This window comes from Ostrea edulis, chromosome 6 (genome assembly GCF_947568905.1).
Source record: "Ostrea edulis chromosome 6, xbOstEdul1.1, whole genome shotgun sequence".
Lineage (NCBI taxonomy): Eukaryota > Metazoa > Mollusca > Bivalvia > Ostreida > Ostreidae > Ostrea > Ostrea edulis.
In genome coordinates this window covers 77,830,077-77,857,783 of record NC_079169.1, presented here as the reverse complement: position 1 = coordinate 77,857,783, position 27,707 = coordinate 77,830,077, and the positions used below count along the sequence as shown (strand labels likewise).

Here is a 27,707-nt window from a genome sequence, read left to right as displayed (position 1 = left end):
TTTTCAATAATGTTACAAATTTATTCTACTAAATTATCGTGAGAAAGTACATGTACATGTTTTGTTGAAAAACATACATATGGACATCCTATGCTTGCATTAAACAGCTGACTAGAAAAATAATATTTCATAAACATAATCAACCAGGAATAATCTTTAATTAGTTACACAAGTACAATTCATCAATGTCATCTAGATGTAAAATTTCATATCCTAGCCACAGCTTTATAGATGTAACAGGAAAAACTCCCTCATTCAGCCTTAGATACATTGTTTCCCGGGGTCTATACCAAGAATATTTTGTCACGTCATCAATGTAGGCTATTCCACTCTCCCAGATTCATGTTAAACTGTATATAACACACACTCTCCCAGATTCATGTTAAGCTGTATATAACACACACTCTCCCAGATTCATGTAAAACTGTATATAACACACACTCCCCAGATTCATGTTAAGCTGTATACAACACACTCCCCAGATTCATGTTAAGCTGTATACAACACACTCTCCCAGATTCATGTTAAGCTGTATACAACACACTCTCCCAGATTCATGTTAAACTGTATATAACACATACTCTCCCAGATTCATGTTAAACTGTATATAACACACACTCTCCCAGATTCATGTTAAACTGTATATAACACACACTCTCCCAGATTCATGTTAAACTGTATATAACACACACTCCCCAGATTCATGTTAAACTGTATATAACACACACTCTCAGATTCAGGTTAAACTGTATATAACACACACTCTCCCAGATTCATGTTAAAACACACTCTCCCAGATTCATGTTAAGCTGTATATAACACATGCTCCCCCAGATTCATTTAAACTGTATACATGTACACCAGTTAAAAATGAGAAAATTGAAAATGTTGACACTACATGTAATACATGATTTTTCATGTACATTTTAAACATTCTGTTGAAAAAATACATATCAAATGTAACAAAGCATGAAGTAACAAAATACTTCTTTGTACTATTCACATTCATATTTTTCAGGATACAATAACTTCATGCACTGAAGCAAAGTATTCATAAAGTTGCCCACTAAATAATCTGGCATAAAAATTACTTAAAACACAAGAAGTAACGGTTTTTCTGTATTTGTAAAAATTCAAGATTCCTGTTTAATACCATGTTTATGGATTCACTTTCAAAGACCACTCAAACAAGACCATTCCGTACAGCTGACTGAACTCTAATTACCACTTCACGAACACACAAATGATCAATATTTTTGTATATTTATGCAATGCAATTCAGGAATGAAAAAACTTAAAAGCAAAGCAATGAACTTGATTTGATGGTATGTATTTTATGAAACCTTTATATATATATACATGTATCTACACCAGGAATTGAACAATGGGTGAGGAAAAACACTCAGTATAAAACAATATCACTAACTTTTAATGGCTTTCCATCCCACTTTTCAAAACATTTTTGCTTCCAATTACTTTCAAATCATACACATTTCATTTGCAAAATATTACATGTTCATGAAAACTCGAGATGTATGATAAAAAATGACATGCTGTAACGAAACTTTTTTTAACCTTAAAAATCAGCTTAAAATATGCATTTCAAAAATAAAGGATTTCTTCAATTACATCTTAAATTCAACATCAACATACATTTCTATGACTCCTCAATAAAATGTACAAATATTGAAAACATGTCACAAGCTGCTACATGTATGTACAAAGGGTTCACCTAACTTCATGCAAATCAGTCCCATATGACATAACATGTGTAACCAGTGAGGACTCGGTCTGTTTTGATCGAGCAAGAAAATCTACTTGCATCTCCTCTAACAAGATGAGCCTTATTGGTCACCTGAGTATCACATAAAGCCCTACCTCAAGCCTGAATCCCTGACCCTGAATTTCACAGTGTTACCTGTAGTAGGAGCCTCCTATACTCAATATAACTATGCCTAAATAGTCTGCTAGATGTTCAAGAGTAAAGGCATTTATAACCTGTTCCTGACCCTGGGGGCAATTAACTTAACAATTTTGATAGACACCCCCCCCCCCCTTACTATGCACACAGTTTGTTTGATGACCTAACATCAAGAAGATTTTCGAAAACTGCATCATTTTTTAAGGCTTGGCTCCACACCAATGCTCCAGGGAGGCAACACCATACAACATTCACAATTTTCCCCTTACCCCAAATATGCTAAAATTTGGTGAAAATTGTCCAGTAACAAATGTATAAAAACACATTGCATTAGTCACTTCGTATATGTAGGTGACCTAACAAATGTCATCTACAGGGAATGTGCAGCAGGAAATTTTCTAACAATAACATGGGCAGTTCTCCTTTGTTGTAAGCACCCGTCTTACTAGTAATGGAATTCTATCCTCTATAGAATAATAAATTATGACGTCTGGTCCATTACAGATTCTTCACCACTACTTGTGACATCACTACTCTTACACATCAAAGTTTCAGTTGCTATTTCCATCTTTTCTGTATCTAATATTTCATCTTTCACATCACTTGATACAGTTTCTTTTTCCTCTAACTCAGATGGTTGAACACCATCTTCATCATTTTTCTCCATGATTTTCACATTTTCAGCATTACTATCATCCATCATTTCTTCTACAAAGTTATCTGAGGAATCAGCCCGGGAATCTTTGGAAAATTCATCCTTTTCTTTTTCAGCTACTGCTAAACTGTGAACAGAGTGCTGTACAACGTTATCTGACGATTCCTCTGTGAAATCTTTGGAACATTCCTTTCCTTTTTCACCTACTGCTAAACTGTCAACAGATTGTTCTATGACCAATTTCTCTGTTTCTCTAGGATTTTCTTCATCTATTTTATCTTGCTCTTGACCAATGTCTTCACTTTCACCAACAGAGATCTGATTGTAACTACTCTTCTGCAATGAGATCTGATCCTTTGTTAAACTTGACATAACTTCTGTTGAACTTGACATAACTTCGGCTGAACTTGATATCACCTCTGTTGAACTTGACATCACCTCTGTTGGACTTGATATCACCTCTGCTGGAGTTAAAGTAGCCTCTGAATTCTCTCCATGTACTGTCCTCTCAATATCTTCCCCTACTTTGTTTTCTTTCTGCTCAGTGATGTCTTCTGAACTGTCAGCAGCCTCTGCAGATTCTGCTTCCATTTTCAGTGAAGCTTCTGAAGAAGGATTTTCTTCCTCCTGAGTCTCAGTTGATGATGGCGTTTTAGGATCTTGGCCGAGTCTTGCTGAAGCTTCTGAAGGATTTTCTTCCTCCTGAGTCTCATTTGATGATGGTGTTTTAGGATCTTGGCTGAGTCTTGCTGAAGCTTCTGAAGAAGGATTTTCTTCCTCCTGAGTCTCATTTGATGATGGTGTTTTAGGATCTTGGCTGAGTCTTGCTGAAGCTTCTGAAGAAGGATTTTCTTCCTCCTGAGTCTCATTTGATGATGGCGTTTTAGGATCTTGGCTGAGTCTTGCTGAACTTCGACGCATCGATACCTTTTTATCAGTAGGTGAAGGTGTAAATTTTTTAACAGGAGAACTTAATCTTCTAATTCCCAGTTTCTTTCCCCTCTGCCGCACTGTGGCTCTAGCTTCCTCCAAAGCTGCAAACATAGTTTGGACTCTTGGCTCTAACCGCATTATTCCCCCTTCCTCTGACCTTGCGGGTGACCCTATCCTGTCATTGAAATCATTTTCATTATCAGATACACTGCACAAATTGTCATACAAGTCATCACTGACACTTGTATTATCATTTGTATTGTACGATCCGTCTAAACTGGCAGATCTTTTCCTTTCAGTTGGAGCAGACATGTTGCCTTCTGTCTTTTTCAACTTGTGATCTGATGAAGTCCCGCTGTCATTTCTCTTTCTCTTTCTTGTTGATTTTTCAGAACCAGCACTATTGACTGATGCAGTATCATCTTGTGTATTGGGACCTTTAGAACTTTTCTTGCTACTTGATGAGCTTGAAGATACACTAGATACAACACCTTCCTTAGATTTTTTCAGCTGTGTTGTATCAAATTTGTGGATATTCCGAACATGCCGAAACAGATTATAATCATTTGCAAATGTTATGCTGCAATCTACACATTTTTTGGCCTTTACATCAATTCTAGGACACGAAGTAGTCTCATCCATTTTTCCTGTGGTAGCTGGCTCTTTCTTTTTAGAACCCTCTGGTGATTTCTGACCCACAACAGAAGACTTGGTATTTGAGGCACTCTGAATAAGTGACCTCTGTCTTGTCGTTATTATGGACTTTACAGGCGGATTCGAAGACATGTTTTTAATTGGGGATGCTTTCAGTTTTGTCTCCTTATATGCATTGGATTCCGCCATCTCTGACTCCAGTCGTTGCTTTGTTCTCAGAGTCTGTTGCTTTTTTTGCAATCTCCTCTCAGTTCCCTCTTTCTTCAAATCCTTAATAAGATTGTTTACGTCCTTTCCTGCAATCCTCTCCTTGTGTATTCTCTGCAAATGGGATTTGCATTCTGATCTGTTGAAACTAGAAAATGGGCACAACTTGCATTTATACCTCTTCCATCCAAGATGACGTACTATATGTCTTCTTAAATTAGACATAGATTTCAGTTGAATTCCACATTCCTTGCATTGCTTCTTTTCTCTGTCCAGCAAAGATTCAATGTTATTCATGTCCAAGCACACAGGCTTGGTTGATTTTTTGTGTCTCATCACATAAACACGTTTAGGATGTCTGTATTTTTCACTTAATCGTTTCTGTGCTGTAGATGTATTCCTCAAAGTAATTGTGCTAGATTTAACCTCTTCAGCAGGTTGTCCTGGCTTCTTCTTCACCCATATCTCCTGAATTTTAACAACAGTGGCATTTGGACTCTTCCATATTTTAGTTTGCACCTTAGGTTGTATTGCAGTATAAACAATATTTGAACTGTTCTCTGGTTCATCGCCCTCTGCAATAGCAGATTTCGCTCTTGTTTGTATCATGGTCTTACTAATCTGGGATTTTTCTGCATCTTTTCCTTCATCACTTTTTACCTTGTTATCTTTTTGCAATGTAGAATTCCAATCTGCCTTACTACGAAGTCTGTGTCTTTTCTCTTCATTTCCATCAAATCTCTCTATTTCCTTCGAGTCCTCTTTCACTTCTTTGAATTCCTTCTGTTTTACAATTTCTGTTGAAACTTTCTCTTGATTTAATTTTGGACTCTCCTTTCTAGTCAGATTTTCTTTTTTTCCATCAATGCCACTAGTACTAGTGTTAGGGGTTCTGGCAACAGTTACAGATCTCCTTGTATTATGTTTTGAAACTGGTGTGCCCTTTCCACCATCTACTTCATCAAACTGTCGAACAGAGATTACCTGCTTTCTTCTACTTCTTGAGAATTCTTCCTTCTCTTTATCGGGTGCAATCTCCTCTAATTCTTCACTGTTTGAAACACTTTCTTCCTCTTTCTTATTCTCAATGTTTTCTTTGGAAATTTTTCCTTGAATAGCAAAAATATGCTTGTTAGGACTCTGCATCTTTTGTCTCATTTTTACAGAGTTCTCTGCACTAAAATTTTTCATGTCAGTCTGAATGATCATTGGTGATTGGGGGTCTTCCTCTGTCTGTAAATTCTCTGTTGATGCACTGGTCAATTTCTCTGCATTCAACGTCTTGCTAGTTTCGTTTTGTGTTCCTCTTGTAGATACCCTTTCCCCGGCCTTTTGTGATGGTTGTTCATTTTTGGATTCCAACAATTGCTTTGATTTTCTAGTTTGAATGAAACGTTCTTGACTGGACTCCTTAGATGAGTTGCTACTTGTTGGAGGAGTTTTCTGCTTTGATGTCTTTTGGTCAACACTTTTATCAGGAAATGGATCAACATTTGATTCTCTCTGTAAAGGTACTTTCTGTGGTGATGTTTTTTGGTCAACACTTTTATTAGAAATTGAATCAACACTTGATTCTTTCTCCTTATCTTTGCCACTTTGGTCTTTACTCTTGTCTTCTTTTGATTTCCGCAATCTTGTTTGTATGGAATTTTCACTCAATGCGGTTGTATCTTGTGATTTCACTGGAATAGGTTTATGAACATTCGATACGTCCCAGCCAGCTTTGCTTTCCCTTTCATCTTTTCCTCGGGATTTTGACCTTGTTTCCACTTTCTCAAATGAAGAAATAAGATTACATCCAACTTGTGCCCTTCTTGCCAAGTTTGAATCTGTTTCCACACTCATGGTCTTATCACTTCCATCACCAGATTTAGTCCTCTTCCGTGATGATTCTGCTGCTGGCTTTTGAGGACTTTCTGAAACATCAAAACTATCATTCAATATCCTTGGAGAAACAGTTTTCTTTGGGGAAGGCTTCGGACTAGAATCTGTACTAGAAGAGGAGGCACTTGACTTTTTAGGACTATCATATTGAACTGCTCTTCTTTTGTCAAGGAATCTTGTTTTCATATAGGTGTCTTTCACTGTCGCAGCTGAATGTCGAGTGTGAATGAGCCTTGGTGACTTGATTTGTGGTGTTTCTGATTTCTGTGTACTGTTAGATAGATGTGTTTTTGATGAAAATTTTTCAGAATTGGTACTCATTCTAGGTGATGAATTCTTTCTGCTACTTTTGAGTACCTCACTTTGCTTCTTCTCATTACCTTGATTAGCATTGTTTTCTCTTGAGTCTGCTACACTTTCTTGAAATTTACCAGATGGATTTAAACTTTTACACTGCTTCCTATGATATAAATAAGTCTCTTTTTTCCAAAATGCCTTTCCACAACCTTCACAATTATTAAGTTTTATTCCTCTGTCAGTTTGACTACCAGATTTGCTCCTCTCTGATGCAGTATTTCTTTGACTAGATGGACTGGATTCTTCACCACTCTCATCCTCTGTTTTATAACTCATGGATTTTATTTTACTTTTCAGTTTTTCAATGTCTTTGTGAGATTTATTATGACAAGACATAATGTGCTTTGATATATTATAGAACCTTCCAAACGTCTTGTCACAGAAAAGGCAAGGATACACTGTTTTTTCTCCCATATGAAAAAATTTCATGTGATTCCACAGAGTTTTCTTTGAGCTCATTTGCTTATTGCACACCAAGCACTCCAGTGTTTTGATGTGACACAATCCTTTTTTGCTGAGTTCACCAAGAAATGATCTGTTTGCACTGCCTAGATTGCTTTGGACAGGACGCAGATCCTCCATTGGTTTTCTGGTTTCATTTTTTCGGGTGCTTTCCCTTCTTTTGTCTTCTACAGATACTGAGTTTTCAGTCTTCTCTTCTGAAACTTGACATTTAATTTGTGTTTCCTGGGATAGAGGGAGTGGCCTTTCGAGAATGTTCCGTAGCAAGCTTTGTACACTGGAATCATTACTTTGGACTAAACTACAATCACAGCTTTCTTTGTTTTCCTCCTGTGTTGCAATATTAGAACTGGGTACTACTGCGGCCATTTCTTTGTTCTTTTCCTGTGTTACAGTAACAGTCACTGCGTTAGGATTGGATGATATTGGGGTCATTGTTACAATGGTATTCTGTACATCAGCTCTCTGCCTCTCAATTTTCTCAGCCACGTCTGTGTACAGTCTGAAAGCAGATGAACTTCCTTGAAAATTTCCATTCACTAACTTTTCTACAGTTGTAGTCTGCGGAGTAGCTGGTGGTGAAGACTCTTCTGGTGCAGTGGGTTCTACAACCACAGTTTCAGATGACTTAGAATTTTCCGTTACAGTTGGTAGTCTGTCGTTGTAGATTTTGTCTGCATTCATTTCTAAACAGTACACTCTTTTGTGGGCAACGAAGTTTGGGAAAGACCTGAAGAAATTTCTACAGATCTTGCATTCCATGATCAGATCACATTCATTGCGTAAGAGATTTCTGACTTCAGGGGAACCATAATGGATGCCATTTACCACTTGGTCGAGCATTGGTCTTCCAAGATCAATGGAGGTACTAATCACTGAAAAGTCAATGTTGGACATACTCTCTTCATCATCTGAGGTAGCCATTCTGAATTTGTTCAAACTGAAAAATAAATATTTTAATGGTAATAACATTTTGTTTGATGCGTAAATGAAATTAAAATGTTAATTATATAACATGTATCTTCAAAGTACGGTACATTGTAACTGGGAAGAGTGGAAAACTAGAGACCCATGGTGCCTTTCAAACGTTTGGTAATTTTTTTGATATTTACACTTCTAAATGTTTTTTGCCTTTGACATTTTTATAAACTGTAATGAAAGCCATTTCATTACGAATGCATTGCAGTTATAAACAATACACATATGAATCTTGATAAATATAACATATCAATTCTAACGACTGGGAATTCTGACAGAAATGAAAGTAGAATCTAAATGTAAGAAATAAACATCATATTTGAAAATACATGAGGGTATGAACCTCAAAACTTCACGCCAGCATACTTTTCATAACCTACAACATTTCACGCTAATGCGCTTCATGCAGTATGTCGGCATTAAGATCACAGTTAATGCCACATGTATTTTCAAAAATGAAATTTATTTTGTAAGTATACACTAAGCAACAGGCCCATGGGCCATATCACTCACCTGAGTCACCTTTGTCCATATCCTAAATATTTGCATGCAAAACTTTGATCCCCTATTGTGGCCCCATCCTACCCCTGGGGGCCATGATTTAAACAAACTTGAATCTGCACTATTTCAGGAGGCTTCCACGTAAATTTGAACTCTTCTGGCCCAATGGTTCTTGAGAAGATTTTTTGTAAGATTTTCATGTAAAACTTTGATTCCCTATTTTGGCCCCACAATAACCCTGGGGGTCATGATATTAACAAACTTGAATCTGCACTATGTCAGGAAGCCTTCATGTAAATTGTGAACTTTTCTGGCCCAGTGGTTCTTGATAAGATTTTTAAATGACCCAACCTTCTTTTACATTTTTTTGTGATTAGCTCCCCTTTCATTTGAACAAACTTGAATCCCCTTCACCCAAGGATGATTTGTATTATGTTTGATTGAAATTGGCCAGCTGGTTCTGGAGAAGATTTTAAAAATTTGTCTTGTGTATTTTTGCTTTTTTGCTATTATCTACCCTTGGAGAAGGGCCTTGCCTCTCATTTCAACAAACTTGAATCCCATTTACCCATTGAAGGATTATTTGTGCCAAGTTTGGTTGAAATTGGCTAAGTGGTTCTGAAGAAGAAGATGAAAATGTGAAAAGTTTAAGACGATGACAACAACACAACGGAAAGTTTTGATCAGAAAAGCTCACTTAAGCTTTTGGCTCAGGTGAGCTAAAAACTTTTTTAAAACCGTTGTCGGCCCACAGAAGTGCTACAGACTCTAAAGGGAACAGAACGCTGAAAAAAGTTTTACTGAGAAAGGAGAATTGCAGATGGAGATTGAGCCAGAATGCTTTGGGCCAAGATAAGAACGAATGGTTTGGCCTCAATTTTAGCCATTCTGAGTATTTCAGCAGCAATTATTTTCTATCAATAAATCAAAATGAGAGGGTGATAGAAAGTGATTTGATTTTCTTACAAAAATACTCATAATTTATCTAATAATTTTTAAACTGCTTGAATGTGAAGAGAATCAGTGGTGATCAAGTTGAAAATATTTTGAAAATTGTCAAGGAAGTAGATCTTGATGAGCTGCTACAAAATGTAAACCTGACCCCACCACTAAACTTCAGAAAACACCATAATATGGGTTCATTTTCCCCAAGTCTGTAAACCACTTTAAAATACAGAATTCCCCAGTGAACTAGCTGTGTGTGTGGGGGTGGGGGGGGGGAGAGAGAGAGAGAGAGAGAGAGAGAGAGAGAGAGAGAGAGAGAGAGAGAGATATGAATATACTTACAACCCAATAAAACCATAACACAATCCATGTAACTGTGGTATATAGACTCTCTATTACTTCGTCACATATTGTGTCCTCAAGCAAAGACATTCTGAAAAATAAAGAACGTGTACATCATCATTACTTTGGTAGGTATCATAATATCATACTTATTAGGTAAATTACATGTGTAAAGGAAGAGGCAGATCAATGGTTGGATTATCCGTGGTACTGGTGTTAAAGGTAACAAGCATTCTGTAAGTATTGCATAGCAATATACATGCATGTCCACTACCAGCCCCAAGTTAACTGTATACTATTCTGTGTGAATAATCTGCATGAATAATCTTATGTCAATAGTTTATGTATGAACATAAAGAAAAGAATAGGAAAATGAAATTCATTTCATCATATTTTCAGCAAGTTTTACATGGATCTCGCATAAACAGGGTACAAGAATTAAAGTTCAGTCATCCATTCAACAAAGTCTTCCTTTTTTTTTTTTAGAGAATAAGTCAACCGTAATGAAAGTGAAACTTAATCTGCATCTACTCATTAGTTAATCACATACAATCTCAGACTGTGTAGTAAAGTCCAGCAAACTATATTCAGCACAAAGTTCCATAATTCTCGGAAAAAACAATCAAATGTGATGAACTGTAAACATACATTAGCAAATCACTTACAGCTTCCTAAATCAAAGCATGAAAAAAGTCTGGAAAACTAATCAGTGACAGACATACAGATGGACAAAGTGGAGATTAGCAGTCCCCTGCTGCTTTACCAGTAGGGATTAAAAAAGATACCTTTTTGGATGAGACTATAAATTTGAGGTCCATTACTTTACTATAAATGTCACATATGCATCAACACCTTATAGAGTGCCCCATCACATTATTGGCACACAACTAGCAAGCTACTGCAACAGGAAGGGTCAGGAATATCACATGACTATACCAACCAAAGTCTTCACAATAACAGTTACAATCAAAGTGCTGGGTAATCAAGGATCACAGAAAATTACAAACAAGAGGCCCATGGGCCACATTGCTCACCTGAGTTACCATGGCCCAAATCTAAAGATTTTCCTTATATATTCGCATGTAAAGCTTTTATCCCCATTGTGGCCCCAACCTACCCCTGGAGGCCATGATTTTTACAAACTTGAATCTGTACTATGTCAGGAAGCTTTCATGTGCATGAAAAATTCTTTGGCCCAGTGGTCCTTGAGAAGATTTTTAAACATTTTCCCTATATATTTGTATGCAAAACTTTAATCCCTTTTTTGTCACCCACCCTTTCCCGGGGGGCATACTTTTAACAAACTTGAATTTGCACTATATCAGGAAGCTTTCATGTAAATGTAAACCTTTCTGGCCCAGTGATTTTTCAGAAGACGATTTTTAAAGAACTTCCCTATACATTTGTATGTAAAACTTGGATCTCCCTATTGTGGCCCTAACCTACCCCTGGGGACTATGATTTTAAGAAATTTGAATCTGCACTATGTCAGGAAGCTTACATGTAAACATAAATATTTCTGGCCCAGTGGTTCTTCAGAAGATTTTTTAAAGATTTTCCCTATATATTTGTACTTAAATTTTGATCCCCTATTATGGCCCTATCCTACCCCCAGGGCCATAATTTTAAGAAACTTGACTATGCATTACGTCAGGAAGCTTTCATGTAAATTTCAGCTTTTCTGGCCCAGTGGTTCTTGAGAAGATTTTTAAAATAAGCCTCACCCTTTTTGCATTTTTGTGATTATCTCCCCTTTGAAGGGGGCATGGCCCTTCATTTGAGCAAACTTGAATCCCCTTCACCCAAAGATGCTTTGTGCCAAGTTTTGTTAAAATTGGCCCAGTGGTTCTGGAGAAGATTTTTAAAAGTCGTCAATGTATTTTCACTATTTTGCTATTATCTCCACTTGGAAAGAGGAGTGACCCTTCATTTGAACAAACTTGAATTCCCTTCACCCAAGGATGCTTTGTGCCAAGTTTGGTTGGAATTGGCATTGTGGTTCTGGAGAAGACGATTTTTAAAAGTTGTTAATGAATTTTCACTATTTTGCAATTATCTCCCCTTGGAGAAGGACGTGGTTGTTCATTTGAACAAACTTGAATTCACTTCACCAAGGATGCTTTGTGCCAAGTTTGGTTGAAATTTGTCCAAGTGGTTCTGGAGAAGAAGATGAAAATGTGAAAAGTTAATGACAACGACAACGGACAAATTTCAATAAGAAAAGCTCACTTGAGCCTTCATGTGAGCTAACACATTGTAAAACATCAATGCCCCAAAACACGGTCAAATCCTTTGCAGCAATGATGACCTTGACATACAATCCTATTCACATGATTGATTATGAACTCTATATCTTGTACACTTGAAGTTATTCCACAAGTTGAAATTGTGACCTTTGATATTTGGTGTAAAAGATGATATCTGAAATCTATTTTCAGTTTGTTTGCCAAGCAGCAACAACAAGTCTACTTCAGCACAGTTATTGATAATGCAAATAAAACATGACAGTTCTTAAATCAATACTGAGAGAAATTTTGAATTAGGCAAAGTTCCTAATCTTCCAAATGACAATAAAAATAGAAAAATTTAATTGTAAAAAATTCGATATATGGAAAATTTCATCAGACATTAGGTCCAACAGCATCATGCTTTTTATCAGATCTTCCAAATTCTGCCCTGCAAGTTCGAATAGTTTTGAACATTTTTGATATAGTATCAGGGCTGTAAATAACATTCGCAAATGCAAGTAATTTTGTTTGTGGGTGACCAAATTATGAAAATCCTCTCGCCCACGTGGCAAATAGTTTACTGCAACTTTTCCGGAATCCGCTTGCAGTTTGACTCGACTTTTAAATGTTTTTACTGTTTCGTTATCAATAAAATATAAATCTTGAAGCAAGTCAATTTTATATTGATGAGTTATGGGAAAGTAAACACGTGGGAATTCAGTGAAAATTTCATATTACGATCACAAGACAGCAGCCCCTAGTTATGAAAAGCTTTGCTGCATTTGTCTGATTTCCATATGTAACAGAACTCCATGTCCCTACACTGTTAGACTGCAACATTAGAAAGAAGCCTAACCCCACCAAAAAACGCCAAGATCACAAAGACTATTTCTCTGACTATTAAAAAAATATATACAAAATTTTGCTTTGAAGTGGACAGAAAAACATGCATGGTAAGTAAATACAGACACAGTAGAGGTACAGTCAGAGAGGACTGATGTTGAGAGAGAGGATACTGAGGATGAAAGTTTGGAAAGAGAATATTGTAGATGAAAGTGCTGAAAAAGAGAATGAAAGTTCACAGAACGAGGGAGTAGAGTGTAGGAGTGGGACTGGAAGTGAATACGATAGTGTCAGAGGATGAAGGGACAGTGTATGAGAGTCTGAATGAACTGGAAATGGAATAGAATGCCATAAGAGTTTTATTTCTTTATAGATAAGTTTATGATAAAATTGTTATTTGCAACAGTTGGACCCAAAATATTTGTGTGGGCTAAGGGAAAGGGTTGATATTTTGAACAGTATGCTATGTATTTCGGAAATGCTCATCATCTAACCACTGAATATTGTATATCAGTTGATTCAACAAACCATCTAGATTATGTTCTCTGATTTTATCGGATTTTTTCCTGTTATTTATGCCACATATTAACACTTCAACAAAGTCAGGTAGAAGGTTGTAACTTCGGACAATGGCGTTGTTATTTCGGACACATGGTGTTATAATTTCAGACAGAAAATTTGCTTGTTGCCTTTGATTTTGTGGCTCAATGGCATTTTATGCTTTCGTTTTTGAACATTAGATGATAATTCATTTATTGTAGTGGTATTGATTTTGTTTATAATTTCTTAATTCTATCATTAACTTTTACCAGTGAACTAGGTTTTAACCACTGGTAATTGTATCGCTTGGGTTCGAATTTACTAGTATTTAAATTTGAACCCAAGCGATATAATTGCCTGTGGTCTCAACGGGACTTCATTTTACCCACCAATCAATCCAAATGGATGCTGGCATCTTTTACAGCAATGTTAGTGAAGGTCATGTATTTCCATGGACCAATCAGAGCTGGGATCAACATTTGCATATACTATTACAGGGATTTTTTTAACCTTTGATTTCAAGGGACGAGGCCATTACATTGGGAAAAATAGCAATATTTGGTTGAAATTGGGAAAACATTTATACTTCTTAAAAAGTCTAACAAGAGGCCCATGGGCCATGTCACTCAAGTCACCTTGGCCCATGTCTAATGCTTTTCCCTACATATTCGCATGCAAAACTTTTATCCCTATTGTGGTCCCAACCTACCCCCAGGGGCCATGATTTTTATGAACTTCAATCTGCACTATGATTGATGTTTTCCGCCACACTCAACAATTTTTCAGTTATCTAGTGGCACCCAGTTTTTATTGGTGGAAGAGAGAACCCAGATACTATGTACCTGGGAAGAGACCACCAACCTTCTGAAAGTAAACTGGGAAACTTTCTCACTTACCGGCGTGAGCGGGATTCGAACCTGCACCGACAGAAGTGAGAGGCTTTGTGATTATGAGCACGATGCTCTAACCACTTGGCCACGGAGGCCCCAATCTGCACTATGTCACGAAGCCTTCATGTCAATGTAAAATTTTCTGGCCTAGTGGTTCTTGAAAAGATTTTCCCTAGTATATATGGGCACCTTTGAGCGTACATAGTGTATGAAAAGGGTGCTATATAAATATGGTATTATTTGTATCTAAAACTTTGATCCCATATTGTGGCCCCACCCTACCCCCTGGAGCACGTGATGTTACATGTATCAAACTTCTGCCTATGTCAGGAAGCTTCATTTAAATGTGAAGATCTCTGGCCCAATGGTTCTTGAGAAGATTTTTAAAGATTTTCCCTATATATATATGTGTGTAAAACTTTCATCCCCTATTATAGTCCCATCCTACCCCAAAGGACCATGATTTTGAATCTGCACTATGTCAGGAAGCTTTCATGGAAATTTGTACGTTCCTGGCCCAGAGGTTCTTGAGAAGATTTTCCCTATGTATTCGCATGTTAGTTTTTGATCCCCTATTGAGGCCCCATCCGACCCCCAGGGGCCTTGGTTTTCACAAACTTGAATCTGCATTAGGGCTGGGACGATTCGGTTCGGTTTCGATTTGGTTCGGTTTCGATTCAGAACAGCACGGTTCGGTTATTTTCGATTCGGTTCAGGTTAGGTCCAATTCATCTAATTACAGCACAAAAATTATAAATTTTAATGAGTAGCATATATTTGATTTGATTTTATTCAAGTTATATAACTATATGTCGTCATTTGTAAACATCATATCTATTTATAATGACATTTTATAACTTTGATAAAAAAAGAACACTGACAGTCTATTAAAACTTGTTTAATATTAATGTGGTGCATAAGTTTTGGATTATTAAACAAATCTATAGTGAATCTAAAATGTATATGATATTGTTTTCATTGATATGTAAAAATTCAACAATTCTATCAATTGAAATTCTTTGAAAATATCTCCTTTATTGATTTACTTCTATCATATCAACTGTCAAATCTGTGTCATTACCTACGATGTTGATTTCACTCCACCACTGACAGAAATGCTATATGTCATGTAAAGATACACTGCAATGATCTTACGGACCATATTCTGTTGGTATCTGAGTGGTGAAAATGCTAACTCTCAACACAGTTGTGATTTAAATCTCTGTTGCATAAAAAACCTCATGTTCTGCACATCACTCTGACACCATATTTGTTGTTTTGGTGTATGTAAAATCTAAACCGAACGGAACCCAAATCGGAATTTGTAATCGGTGCATCGCACAGCCCTAATCTGCATAACGTCAGGAAGCTTTTTTCTAGAGAAGTCAAAATGTGAAAAGTTTACAGACAGACAGATGATTGATAAAACAGGTGACCAGAAAAGCTCTTGCATAAGATGTTTTCCATTTTGTAAATATATCAAGTTCAGAAATATGTTTAAATTTAGAACAAATTACAATTGAAACGCAAGATCTAATGCTTTTTTAACGACTGCCCTAGTAATATTGGCAAAGTTGGAGGCCCACATTGACTGTTGTTTGCAACCCTGCGTATAGAATCATGTGTTTTATAACTGATTTAATTGTTTAACCCTGCATCATGTAATAAGAACCCTAGCATCAACTATGTGAAGTGTAAATATTCCATCTCAAGTTGCCCATCGATAGGAAGGGTCAATTATGATTTAACTTGTTTACTTACTTACTTATCCTCTTCGTGTTTGATTTAACTTGCTACAATCGCAAAATGTATTTTGGGATAGCTCATGAATTGGAGAAATATTTACGGGTGAAGTGAACAGTACATGTCAATCAAATCCCTGTTTTATCTCAATAAAAGTAAACTATCTATGTGTGGAAACCAAAATTACAGCTATCAGTGTATGTTGACTATTTCAGAAAACAAATAAATTGTGACAGGCCTGCTCATGGACTATCCACAATTGATGAGCAACCTAAATTTAAGTGAATCATTAAAGTACATGTTTTGAAGTCCCTAATGTTGTATTACTCATGATCTACGAGGATTTACATATATGGCACTCTGAAGATGGTAATTCTATCTCCTAACATAGGTAATTCGATAGTAAAAAAATAAGCAGGAGAGATGACACAAGCACATGGTCATGTATAACATTGACCAAAATTTCAATTATCTTACATCTAATATAAAGCATTATGCCACTGGATCACACATACATAAATGAAGCATGGAAACAAATAAATTGAATCTTATCAACACGCCGTATATTTGTATGAAAACGTTATAATTTTCAAGAGAGGTGCCAACACAATTTCACAAAAATCCCTGTTCGTATTTTGTAGAAATTTAAAGTTGACTCTGAAAATAACCTGGGTTAACAAAACCAACAATGCACATGAAAGGTATTTCACACACCATTTTCGACTGTGTATCTATATCTGCACATGTATAGGCTATTTTCGGTGTAATCGGTGTCTCCCCAGATGTGATTCAGCTCAGGATGAAGGAAACCATGCGCGCGCACTACACATCCGGGAAATCAACCACCCTTCGATTTTCAACATGGCGGTGTAAACAAAAAAACATGTGGGCTCCTGTCGTGACTGTCATCTTGATGATATAAGGAATGACATACGGGGAGAAAACCCACAATATATCAAGGTTTTTTTATTATTCTGATATTTTGAAATTGCAGATGTATTCAGTAAGTGTTGTTAATTTGCTACCGTGCAGACATGATGCCTTGATGGCTACTTCAACTTTCAAGTTCAAGTTTGTAAATTATAGATCTTGCCACAGGGTTTTGACACAATCTGAGCAAATTGGTATGTATAAGTAAGTAAGTAAATTTTATTTAAAGTCGGCACTGTATACAATAGTAACAAATAACATGAGCTCAGCTCTTAAACCGACTGAACTGACTGAATACTATGTATGTAGATCTATATAGTATAGCTAGTTATATTATATACTATACATACCAATTTGCTCAGATTGTGTCAAAACCCTGTGGATCTAGCATGGAAGATTGTTATTCGTTGGAAGTATAATATACAGATACATGGGAACCTTAGGTCTAAGTTTGGCAAAAATTCACCAGGTCTAGAATGAAGGACCTCATTGGAGATGAGCCTTATGGCTTTCAATCTGTTCATTGGTTATACACAAGTTTATAGTAATCTCGGCTGAGATTTGGCTTGGCTGAATATTTGGACTGACGCCTTCACCGAAGGCGTCAGTCCAAATATTCAGTCAAGCTGAATCTCAACAGAGATTAGGGTTATAGTATTGATAAGTTTATTCCAATTTTGGGCCCAGAGGGCGTAACAGCAATTAATTAAGACAGCTTATAAAGAAGGAAATTTTATAAAAATTTATTAGTCCTATACTAATGTCATACTTACAGTTTAAATATTTATGTATTTGATAATGTTTAAAAGTATTTATAAGTTTCCCAATACCATGACATTTTCTTTTCCTTTAAATTTTTCATTTTATTGTATTCATGGTGCTATTTGTGAAAAAGTTGTTTTAATTATGTCATGATAAATGTATACTTTGCAATTATCTACTAAATTAAAAGCCCAAAATCCTCTTTCTTTGCTATCATCAGACATGCACACTGAAAATATGATAATGAATGGGTATATAGGTGACTCTTGAGGGCTCAAAGCTCTTGATCTTTTGCAAATGAAATCATAGTCCCGATTTTTCACTCTACATAACTAAGCTAATTTACTCTCAATCTCTCAAACGTTCGATCTCTCAAAGTGAAATTTGGGTTCCATAAAACATTTCATTGTTTAGCATATGCACACCATCACTCAAGCATATAATCATTTCCGCTTGGACCTTACCTGGATAAGGGGGAATGCTTGGGGCTAGTATGGGCGTGTTAATTAGGTGTTGATATAGGGGACACTCACCTGTGTTTCTTGGTGAGATGGATAGTTAATTATACCCCACACAACAAAGTTGCAAAGGGTATAATATTTTTTACCCGTCCGACAGTCCCTTTTTTTGTCAACGCAACTCCTCTGAGACCGCTCAACAGAATTTTGTGAAACTTTGTAGTTAATAAGGACACACTGTGTAGATGTGCATATTCCCAGAAAATTCTGATATTCAGTCATTTTTGTGGGAGTTATGCCCCTTTTGAACTTAGAATTTCGAACCTGTCTGTCCTGTTCTTGTCAGTGCAACTCCTCTGAGACCGCTCAACAGAATTTCATGAAACATTGTAGTTAATAAGGACACACTGTTTAGATGTGCATATTTCCAGGAAATTCTGATTCAATTATTTTTCTGGCATTTATGCCCCTTTTGAACTTAGAATTTGAAACCCATATGTCCTGTTCTTGTCAGTGCAACTCCTCTAAGACTGCTCAACAGAATTTCATGAAACACTGTAGTTAATAAGGACACACTGTGTAGATGTGCATATTCTCAGAAAATTCTGATTTAATAATTTTTTCGGGAGTTATGCCCCTTTTGAACTTAGAATTCCAAGCCTGTAGTCCTGTTCTTGTCAGCGCAACTCCTCTGGGACAGCTCAACAGAATTTTGTGAGACTTTGTAGTTATTAAGGACACTCTGTGTCGATGTGCATAATCCCAGAAAATTTTGATTCAATAATTTTCGTAGGAGTTATGCCCCTATTGAACTTAAATTTTGAGCCTGTCTGTCCTGTTCTTGCAGTATTGCATAGCATTATCATTCATTATGTGAGGCATTGTCAAGCAATGTTGGAGTGTGGGGTATGTGAGTTTGCTCACCTCTGCTTCCTTTCATTGTTTGATTGGTCAAATTAACCTTCAACCCGTCCTTTGAACTATAGATCAAAATTTACAACTTTTATGAGACTGTAATTTTTAGAATATAATTCAGATACATACCTGAGAAAGATCGTTATTTATTAGAATGTGTGCTTACATATATACATTATCCTATTTTAAAACACGAAAAAAGAACATAAGTACATAAACTTTAAGAATCTTTTTACATATGAAGTTCCATGTTGTTGAAATCAAGTCAGTTACCTAAAAATATGAAGGACAATGCATCAAAAGAATGCCCTGGCACCTTGGTTAATATAAAATCTTAACTTTTTGGACGGCCCTCGTTAATTGTACATGTTGTACGTTGTACCTATACAGCTGTCAGTATATTCTGGATTTGACTCGGCCTTCGAACTCTCGATCACTCAAAGTTTTATCAAGGTCCCTTGAACTTCGAGTTACCAAAAGTCACCTGTATATTCTTAAAGTATATTATTACCAGTCACAGGAGATCATGAAGCAATCCGTGGTAAAAGGAATTATTGTCAATGAAAAAAATATCTACTTTCAATGTTATTTACACCAGTGTACTTCTACAAATTTTATGAAAGCAAATAATTTGAAGTTGTAAGCTGCTTACATGGGTGGCAATACAAAATTTTTGTAGAAAAAAGATCACACTCTATTACCTATATTTTATAAAGTTGTCATCACTACATGTAGGAATCTAGTTTTGAAATTCATTGTTGTACATGTATTCATTTCATTTTTAAAGAAAATTTTGTAAATTCCAGTACTGAAGCAAATCCAATATCTTCACAATTGTTCATGTCGATGGATAATATATTGTTAAAAAAAATTCTACCCACACTTTCCACTTCTTAAATGTGAAGAATAAAATCAGATGATTGGCCTATTATACTAGACGAGGGTTAAGTGACTTCTTTTGAAAAGAAGAGTGGAGCAGTGAAAAACCCTTGTTAGGTAAAGATGCTTTACTACAAAACTCTATACAAAGGTTGACTATATGGTAATATATGTATTTTTTTTTTTCATCAGATGTTGATAAAATGACCACAGATTGGCACAGAGCATGTCCAAAGGGAGAAAGTTCGAGGACAATTTGTTGGTAGATTGGGAAATATTTTGCCCAATAGGTCCAAAACTTGCTTTCCACGTAGCATGTGTGTTAGGTATGTAAATTTGTACATATCAATATATGAGGGTTGTCCCAAAAAGTCATAGACAATGTTAATAACTCATTTATTCGTTAGAAATAATTAATTTTCTTTTTAGCTCACCTGAGCCGAAGGCCTATTATACTATACGAGGGTTAAGTGACTTCTTTTGAAAAGAAGAGTGGAGCAGTGAAAAACCCTTGTTAGGTAAAGGAAAGGGGAGATAATCACAAAAATGCAAAAATAGGGTGGAGTCATTTCAAAATCTTCTTCTCAAGAACCACTGGTCCAGAAATATTGAAATTCATATGAAAGCTTCCTGACATAGTGCAAATTCAAGTTTGTTAAAACCATGGCTCCCGGGGGTATGGTAGGGCCACATTAGGGGATAAAAGATTTACATGCAAATATATAGGTAAAATCTATAAAAATATTCTCAAAAACCACTGGGTCAGGAAAGTACAAATTTACATAAAGGCTTCCTGGCATAGTGCAGGTTCAAGCTTGTTGAAATCATGGCCCTGTGGGGTAGGATGGGCCACAATAGGGGAACAAAGTTTTACATACATATATATAGGGAATATCTTTTAAAATCTTCTCAAGAACTACTGGACCAGAAAAGTTTATATTTACATGAGCTTCCTAACATAGTGCAGATTCAAGTTTGTTTAAACCATGGCCCCCAGGGGTAGGTTGGGGCCACAATAAGGGATCAAAGATTTACATGGTAATATATATGGCAATTCTTTAAAAATCTTCTCAAGAACCACTTGGCCAGAAAAGTTTACATTTACATGAAAGCTTTTTGATAGAGTACAGATTCAAGTTTGTAAAAAGCATGCCTCCTGAGGGTAGCTTGGGGCCACAATAGGGATCAAAGTTTTACATGCAAATATGTAGGGAAAATCTTTCAATATGGGCCAATGTGACTCAGGTGAGCTATGTGGCCCATGGGCCTCTTGTGTTATATAAAAGCATCATTTTATTTTTCTTTGTACAAAGTTTCATAATAATATCTCTTTTCATAATGACATAAAACACAAGTAAAACACATTTTCATAGCTGTCGGTGCACAAACTTCATCTTCATCCATGACGTTCTTTACCATCAGGATTTCACGTTCATTATTTTCTTTTATTTTTTGGCTTTCTCATCTTTGGTTTTGATGTCATTTCCTTCACAAATCTCTCGTGTCGTTTAAAACACTAGTGCCCCGCTAACATCCTGGTGATCTGATGTGCTTTCCATCTCATGCTTTCAAGAATGTCGTTGACATCGCCACATTGTGGAAATTTCTTTACATGTACGTTTAAAAATGACATCATTTCTCTGCCTTTTACGATGTCCTGCAGTTGTAAACCCAGTATGCTAAGTGGAAAATATCACTGATTCCATAGATTCAGATTTGAAATTCTTTTTGTATATGGTTGATACATATTTTCCAGGATGCCCAATAGTTGTTTCCCTTTGTTGAAGTATTACACAAAGTATTACATGCGATGAGATGCAAAATATATTTTTTGATATGTACACATGCAATGGGTACAAATGTTTTTTGTGACGTTCATATTGCGACACTTCTATATTACCCAAAGGAAGATCATGGCTACTGCTATGCAATCACCTGAGCTGCAGGAAAACACGAATTTAGTAAACTGATGAGTAATCACAGAGAACGATTGAAAGATTTTTAAAAAAACAGGGCATGAACACAATTTAAGCTGAAGATTTTCAAATTTTATTTTTTCATTTTTAATGTTTAGAATGCTTTACTAAGGTATTTCTAATGGTCAGCAAAAATTTGAATGTCAGTTGTAGAGGTATATGGGAGACACAGAGCTCACAATTCTTTGTGATGTAAACAAGGCTTGTGCCATGTTTTTATGTACATAGTTAAATATACAAGTAAAAGTTTTGTTTAAAGCAGATTTTTGATTTACAAGTTAATTCTGAACACAATTAAATTGTTTCTAGTGGGTGGCACATCTCATTTTGTTTTAAACATGCTATTTTCTATTGAATAATCTATATGTAAACAAAAACAATGAAAGAATTGTGAGTGTTTTATTTCAATTGTAACTCAACAACTAATATTCAAACTTTGGTTGACCATTAGAAATACTTTAGTTAAACATTGTAAACAATGAAAATGGAAAAATAGAGTTTGAAAATTTTCAGCTCAAATCATGTTCATGCCCCTTTAAAGGTATCTGCCATGTGAAGGTGGAAATGAATATTATATGTGACAAATAGTTTGATATACCTTAAAAATTTCTTGTTCTGGTTAGTTTCATTAAGTGGGATAAATAAATGATAGAAGTCTAGGTTGATTTTTTACAGTTGAGCCTCATTTATCTGTACGCTTTGGATCAAGTCAAAATTGTCGGGATAAGTGGAGCGTCAGGATATCCGAATTGCCTTGATGACAAGAGTTCAAATGAAATAACACTACTAAATTTAATCACTGAGCACTATTACATAACACAACTACACAGCTAGAATTAATTAAAATTTGCAGATAATATATCATTTTTTCAAGCTAGCAGAAATGGCAACAGGTGCCCTCTTTGTCAGCAGTGTAGACTAGCTAGGTAGCTAGTCAAGATGATGTGATGATCAACATTGGATATGCACGCAGTGCCTCTATAGATTTGATTTGGGGTTTGATTGAATGTAGTATTCTAAGTTAAAAGAACATTTTAATTTATTGATTCATGATGTTTTCTTTGTTTTATATAAATTTTGATGCAGTTTTCTAGAATTACACATGTACAGTAGCTAGCATATATCAAGTATCCATGTTGATTAGTTTCAATTTATTTAGATTAAACTATTAGATTTACAAATATACATTAATTCACAATTGAAATTAACATGGCATAGGCTATTTGACATCTTCTCACTGTGATACTAGCAATAAAAAATACATTTGTCTCTCTATCTTTTTCTCTCTCTCAATATTTCTTGAAATGTTTAAAAATCTAAATCAAATTACAAGAAAATATTCATGTTCACATATTTATTATGTACAGTTTATAATGAAGAAGTTGTACAACAATATTAAAGGGGAAGTTGAAGATACATGTAGATCATTCAAAATTGTCACCATCCATCCATTGTTCACTCTGCATTCGCTTTTTGTTTGAGTTAAATTCACTTTTCGTTTATTCAGTGTTTGCTCCCCGTTTATTCATCATTTCCTTGATGTCATTTGTGTGGGGTGGTACAATATTTCAAGGACTGTAAATTATTTAAATACATCTTAAATCATTCATAAATTGAATGAATAAATTAAAAATCATTGAATCAGTTGTGTGATTAAATATTCAGTCTAATTTTAGCTATACAGACCCCATAAAAAAAAAAAGAAATTGTGAAGGCTTTAAATTGATGCATTTTTGTTGTTGATTTCCTTTGCAGGAAATGCTTTGTATGTTCATGGAGGAATTGAGGAGAGATACAGCACTCAACCATCAAAAAGACTCTTCAAGCTGAATTTTGATACCATGATATGGAATGAGGTGAGAGTGGGAAACAGTCCAGCACTGAGTCACCATGCTTGTGTTCCATTGGCTGAAAAATGCATGGTTTTGATTGGCGGCTGGAATGGAAAATGTAGAACATCATCTGTTGTGATTTTTGATGCAGAGAAGGAGGAGTGGATTTATCCTAACGTGACAGGATTTCCCGATGATGCAGGGCTGAGCTCTCACACAGCATCACTGCTAAGTGATGGGGGTATTATAGTGATTGGAAGAGAAGGGACTCTTCGCATGCAACCAGGAAAAGAGTACACAGGCAATGTGTATATGCTGAAAGGAAGTCTGGAATCAAATGAATTTCGTTTTGAAGAATATAGCAGATTAACGGAATCCAGGTCAGGTCACACAACCAATTTCATTGGTCCTACTTTGTATATAATTGGGGGAAGAAGTGACCAATTACTGGAAGTGCATAAAGGTTACAGAAGTGGATATCCCAAAAATAATTTAATGGAGAAAATTGTCACAATTGCCAAATCCTTACCACCTTTGTCAAAAATGCCTGGAGGTCGCAAGTACCACGTTGCAATTGAAGGCCCATCTACCATTCTTATTCATGGTGGGGAGACTTTCCGAGGTCAGAACTCCGAACCTGTGGGAGAAATACTGCTTATGTCCAATAAACCCAACATCAACTTTTACAAAGTGGGAACCAGTAAAGTTGTAAGAGCTGGTCATGCTTGCTGTATTTCCCACGACAGAATTCTGTTTCATGGTGGGTTCAGCGGGAAAGGCCTCATACATGGGGATACCAGAGAATTGAGAATCTTATGAAATATGTTACGGAATTTGATTTAAATAAATGTGGTTGGCCAGTGGCTTTGATTTATGTAGAATTTTATTTTCCCACATTTAGAAAATGTTTTACTATTGAGAGAGTTGCCATTGGGTGGGGTGGGTTTTTTGTTGATCTTTTGTATTTCATTTGTTGCCTCATCTACTTTGTGCATTAACAGCATATTAAAGGTTTGAAATTAAGTGCAATTATTGTATTATACATGAACTGATATATGTAATCATTAAAAAAAATTCAGTATGTACTTTTACGCCAAAATCACAATGTACATAATATATATCTCAGTTACCATGTAGTGTATGACAGCATGGTGAGAATTCAATTATGGTTGAAAGCAAGTTTTAAAACTTTCCTAGATGGTTGAGCAGTCTAACGTACTGGTTGCACACATACTGTGAATAGATTTGGGTCTCGAGTTCAATCTTAGGCAGGGGCAAAGAGTATTGTGAATTTCTCTGTGTTTTATATCTGATTCTTCCTCACTTAGGGCACTTATATGTTGTTTAAGCTCTGTGCTTTATAAAATATTTCAAATGCAGTTTGTATTTTGCTTGATCCTCTTAAATTTATGTCAAATGACTGTATCTGAAAAGTGAATGACTGCGTAATATGTGCCAGCTTGGCAAGAATTCCATCATAATTGAAAGCAAGTGATAATTGCTGACTTGTGCCTAGATGATCAAAAGGTCTAGTGCGCTGATCACACTCTGCTGGACCTGCCATATCTGATGATTCCCTCCTACAAGGCAATAATTGTATAACCATATATTTTTATATGTGGGTCATAGCCAAAATCCTTAAAAATTATATTGTTGAATTTTATTTTTTAATGAATGTGCCATTTATTGATCTGTGATAAGTCAATCTGGACTGAATTGTTATTTATGATGTACATGTATTGGCTCCAAGTTGTCAATATCAGACAAACACAATGGCCTAAGTGCTATGTCTACTGATAAATGATGAGAGAGAGAGAGAGAGAGAGATGGTACATTATAGCTTTTAAAGGTGTGGGGTATTTATACTAATCATACATATATTATGAAATCATAAGTGTATACTACAGTTTTTAAATTGATTTGAAAGCATTGTTTTTATTCTTGGGGTTTTTGATGATTATGGACTGAAGTAATAAATTAGCATTGTTTTTGTTCTTGGGTTTTTGATGATTATGGACTGAAGTAATGAATTAGCAAATAAAATTGCTTCCTGTTTTGGATTGTAGTTTGTACAATTACGACATTAAGACTGGCATTGTGATGTACATGTATGTGAATGTACGATGAAAACAAGGTGAGAAGGTGAAAAATTGAATTAACTATATTACACATAATTACTCGGAAATAAAGGAAAGAAGGAAAATATTACAAAGTGGGGGCTAACAAAATGTTTCAAATGAGAATTGGAAATAAAAAAGAAAGGGGGAACTGGAACTGTTCAAAATAGTCGCCAAAACATCAATATATCAATGCTGTCCGACCTCAACAAATGTTTTTTGAAAAATTTGGCATGGAGTAGTTGCTCAAAAGATGGCAAACAAAACGGCAAACTTGCCAATTTCAAAATGACCACCAAAAACGTATCAAATTCAAAACTTTAAAAAAAATTGTGCATCAAATGAGGGGGGCATTTATTAATTGTTTGAATTTTTTCTGTATCTCTTTGGGTTTAACACATATTCGCAGCATACCGGTACATGAATGAACTTTCACTGTACATAATTCAATCATGAATGAGGCAAGTCATTAAATTCCAAACTTATCGGACTCTTTCAGATACACATATGTCAGTGTCGGATTAAGGACATTTTATGGGGGTGTTGTGTTACCCACAAGCGTTTGCTTCACACTCTTCATATATTAAAATGCATATTGCATTCACATAACGTAATCCCCCCCCCCCCCTCCATATGTGATACAATTAAAACAAGAGGTACTGTGAGCAATGCTCACTAAGAATACCCCCCCCCCTTACCCCAATCTCCCAAAGGATGTTGGTAATAGGTATAAACTACCTCTTTTCTGAGTGTAAAAAACAAATGGCATGACAAACCGAACCATATTGCTACTTCGATGTCCAGTGCGCGTAACCTTTGACCTTTTGACCCCAAAATCGATAGGGAACATCTTCATCCCATGGGTAGTCCATATATATGATATGGTGACGGTAGGTGGAAAGGATAACGCTTTAGAGCCCGGAAACCATATTGCTACTTCAATGTCCAGTGCGCTTGACCTTTGACCTTTTGACCCCAAAATCGATAGGGAACATCTTCATCCCATGGGTAGTCCATATGTATGATATGGTGACTGTAGGTGGAAAGGATAATGCTTTAGAGCCCGGAAACCATATTGCTACTTCGATGCCCAGTGCGCTTGACCTTTGACCCCAAAATCGATAGGGAACATCTTCATCCCATGGGTAGTCCATATATATGATATGGTGACGGTAGGTGGAAAGGATAATGGTTTAGAGCCCGGAAACCATTGCGTCTACAGACGGACGGACAGACAGACGGACAACCGATTCCAGTATACCCCCCCCCCCCCCCACAACTTGTTGCGGGGGGTATAATTATCTTTAAAGTCCATAAAAGCCGCCCCAATATAGAATTTCCCCCTATATTTTCGGCTTCCGAACTCGTAACCTAGAGAAATCGTATCCAGAAACTTTGTCCTTTCTACCATAAAAATCTGGGTACGAGTTCGCCTGGGGAAAAAAAACTTTGTCACGGTCAATTTTACGAAGACTTTCTCAATTTTATCATAAAAATCTAGGTATAAGTTCAGTTTTATCACAAAAATCGTCTGTACATTTTTATTCAGGCATATATCCGTTAAACCTACAACTATAGGTCACACACACACACACACACACACACACATACACACACACACACACACACATATATATATATATATATATATAGGTATATATATATGATTACAATAAACCAATTATTGAAAATGAATTTACTTTCCATACTTTCCAGTTTCTCCCCATCAAAACAACGTGAACCACCCATCTTCTT

General features: G+C 35.9%; 2 protein-coding genes across 2 annotated transcripts; one reads left to right on the top strand and one right to left on the bottom strand.

Annotated features, from left to right (window-relative positions):
- On the bottom strand, positions 1-16,922 carry LOC125645579 (uncharacterized). The gene is made up of 3 exons (XM_048871168.2): positions 16,798-16,922; positions 9,840-9,930; positions 1-8,013 (listed from the first exon to the last, which is right to left on the bottom strand). Exon 3 carries the CDS (start codon positions 7,995-7,997, stop codon positions 2,403-2,405), a length of 5,595 nt encoding a protein of 1,864 aa, XP_048727125.2. The 5' UTR covers positions 7,998-8,013; positions 9,840-9,930; positions 16,798-16,922; the 3' UTR covers positions 1-2,402.
- On the top strand, positions 16,916-25,890 carry LOC125645580 (kelch domain-containing protein 9-like). The gene is made up of 3 exons (XM_048871170.2): positions 16,916-17,043; positions 20,220-20,353; positions 23,759-25,890. Exons 2-3 carry the CDS (start codon positions 20,254-20,256, stop codon positions 24,652-24,654), a joined length of 996 nt encoding a protein of 331 aa, XP_048727127.1. The 5' UTR covers positions 16,916-17,043; positions 20,220-20,253; the 3' UTR covers positions 24,655-25,890.
- The last annotated feature ends 1,817 nt before the right edge of the window (positions 25,891-27,707 follow it).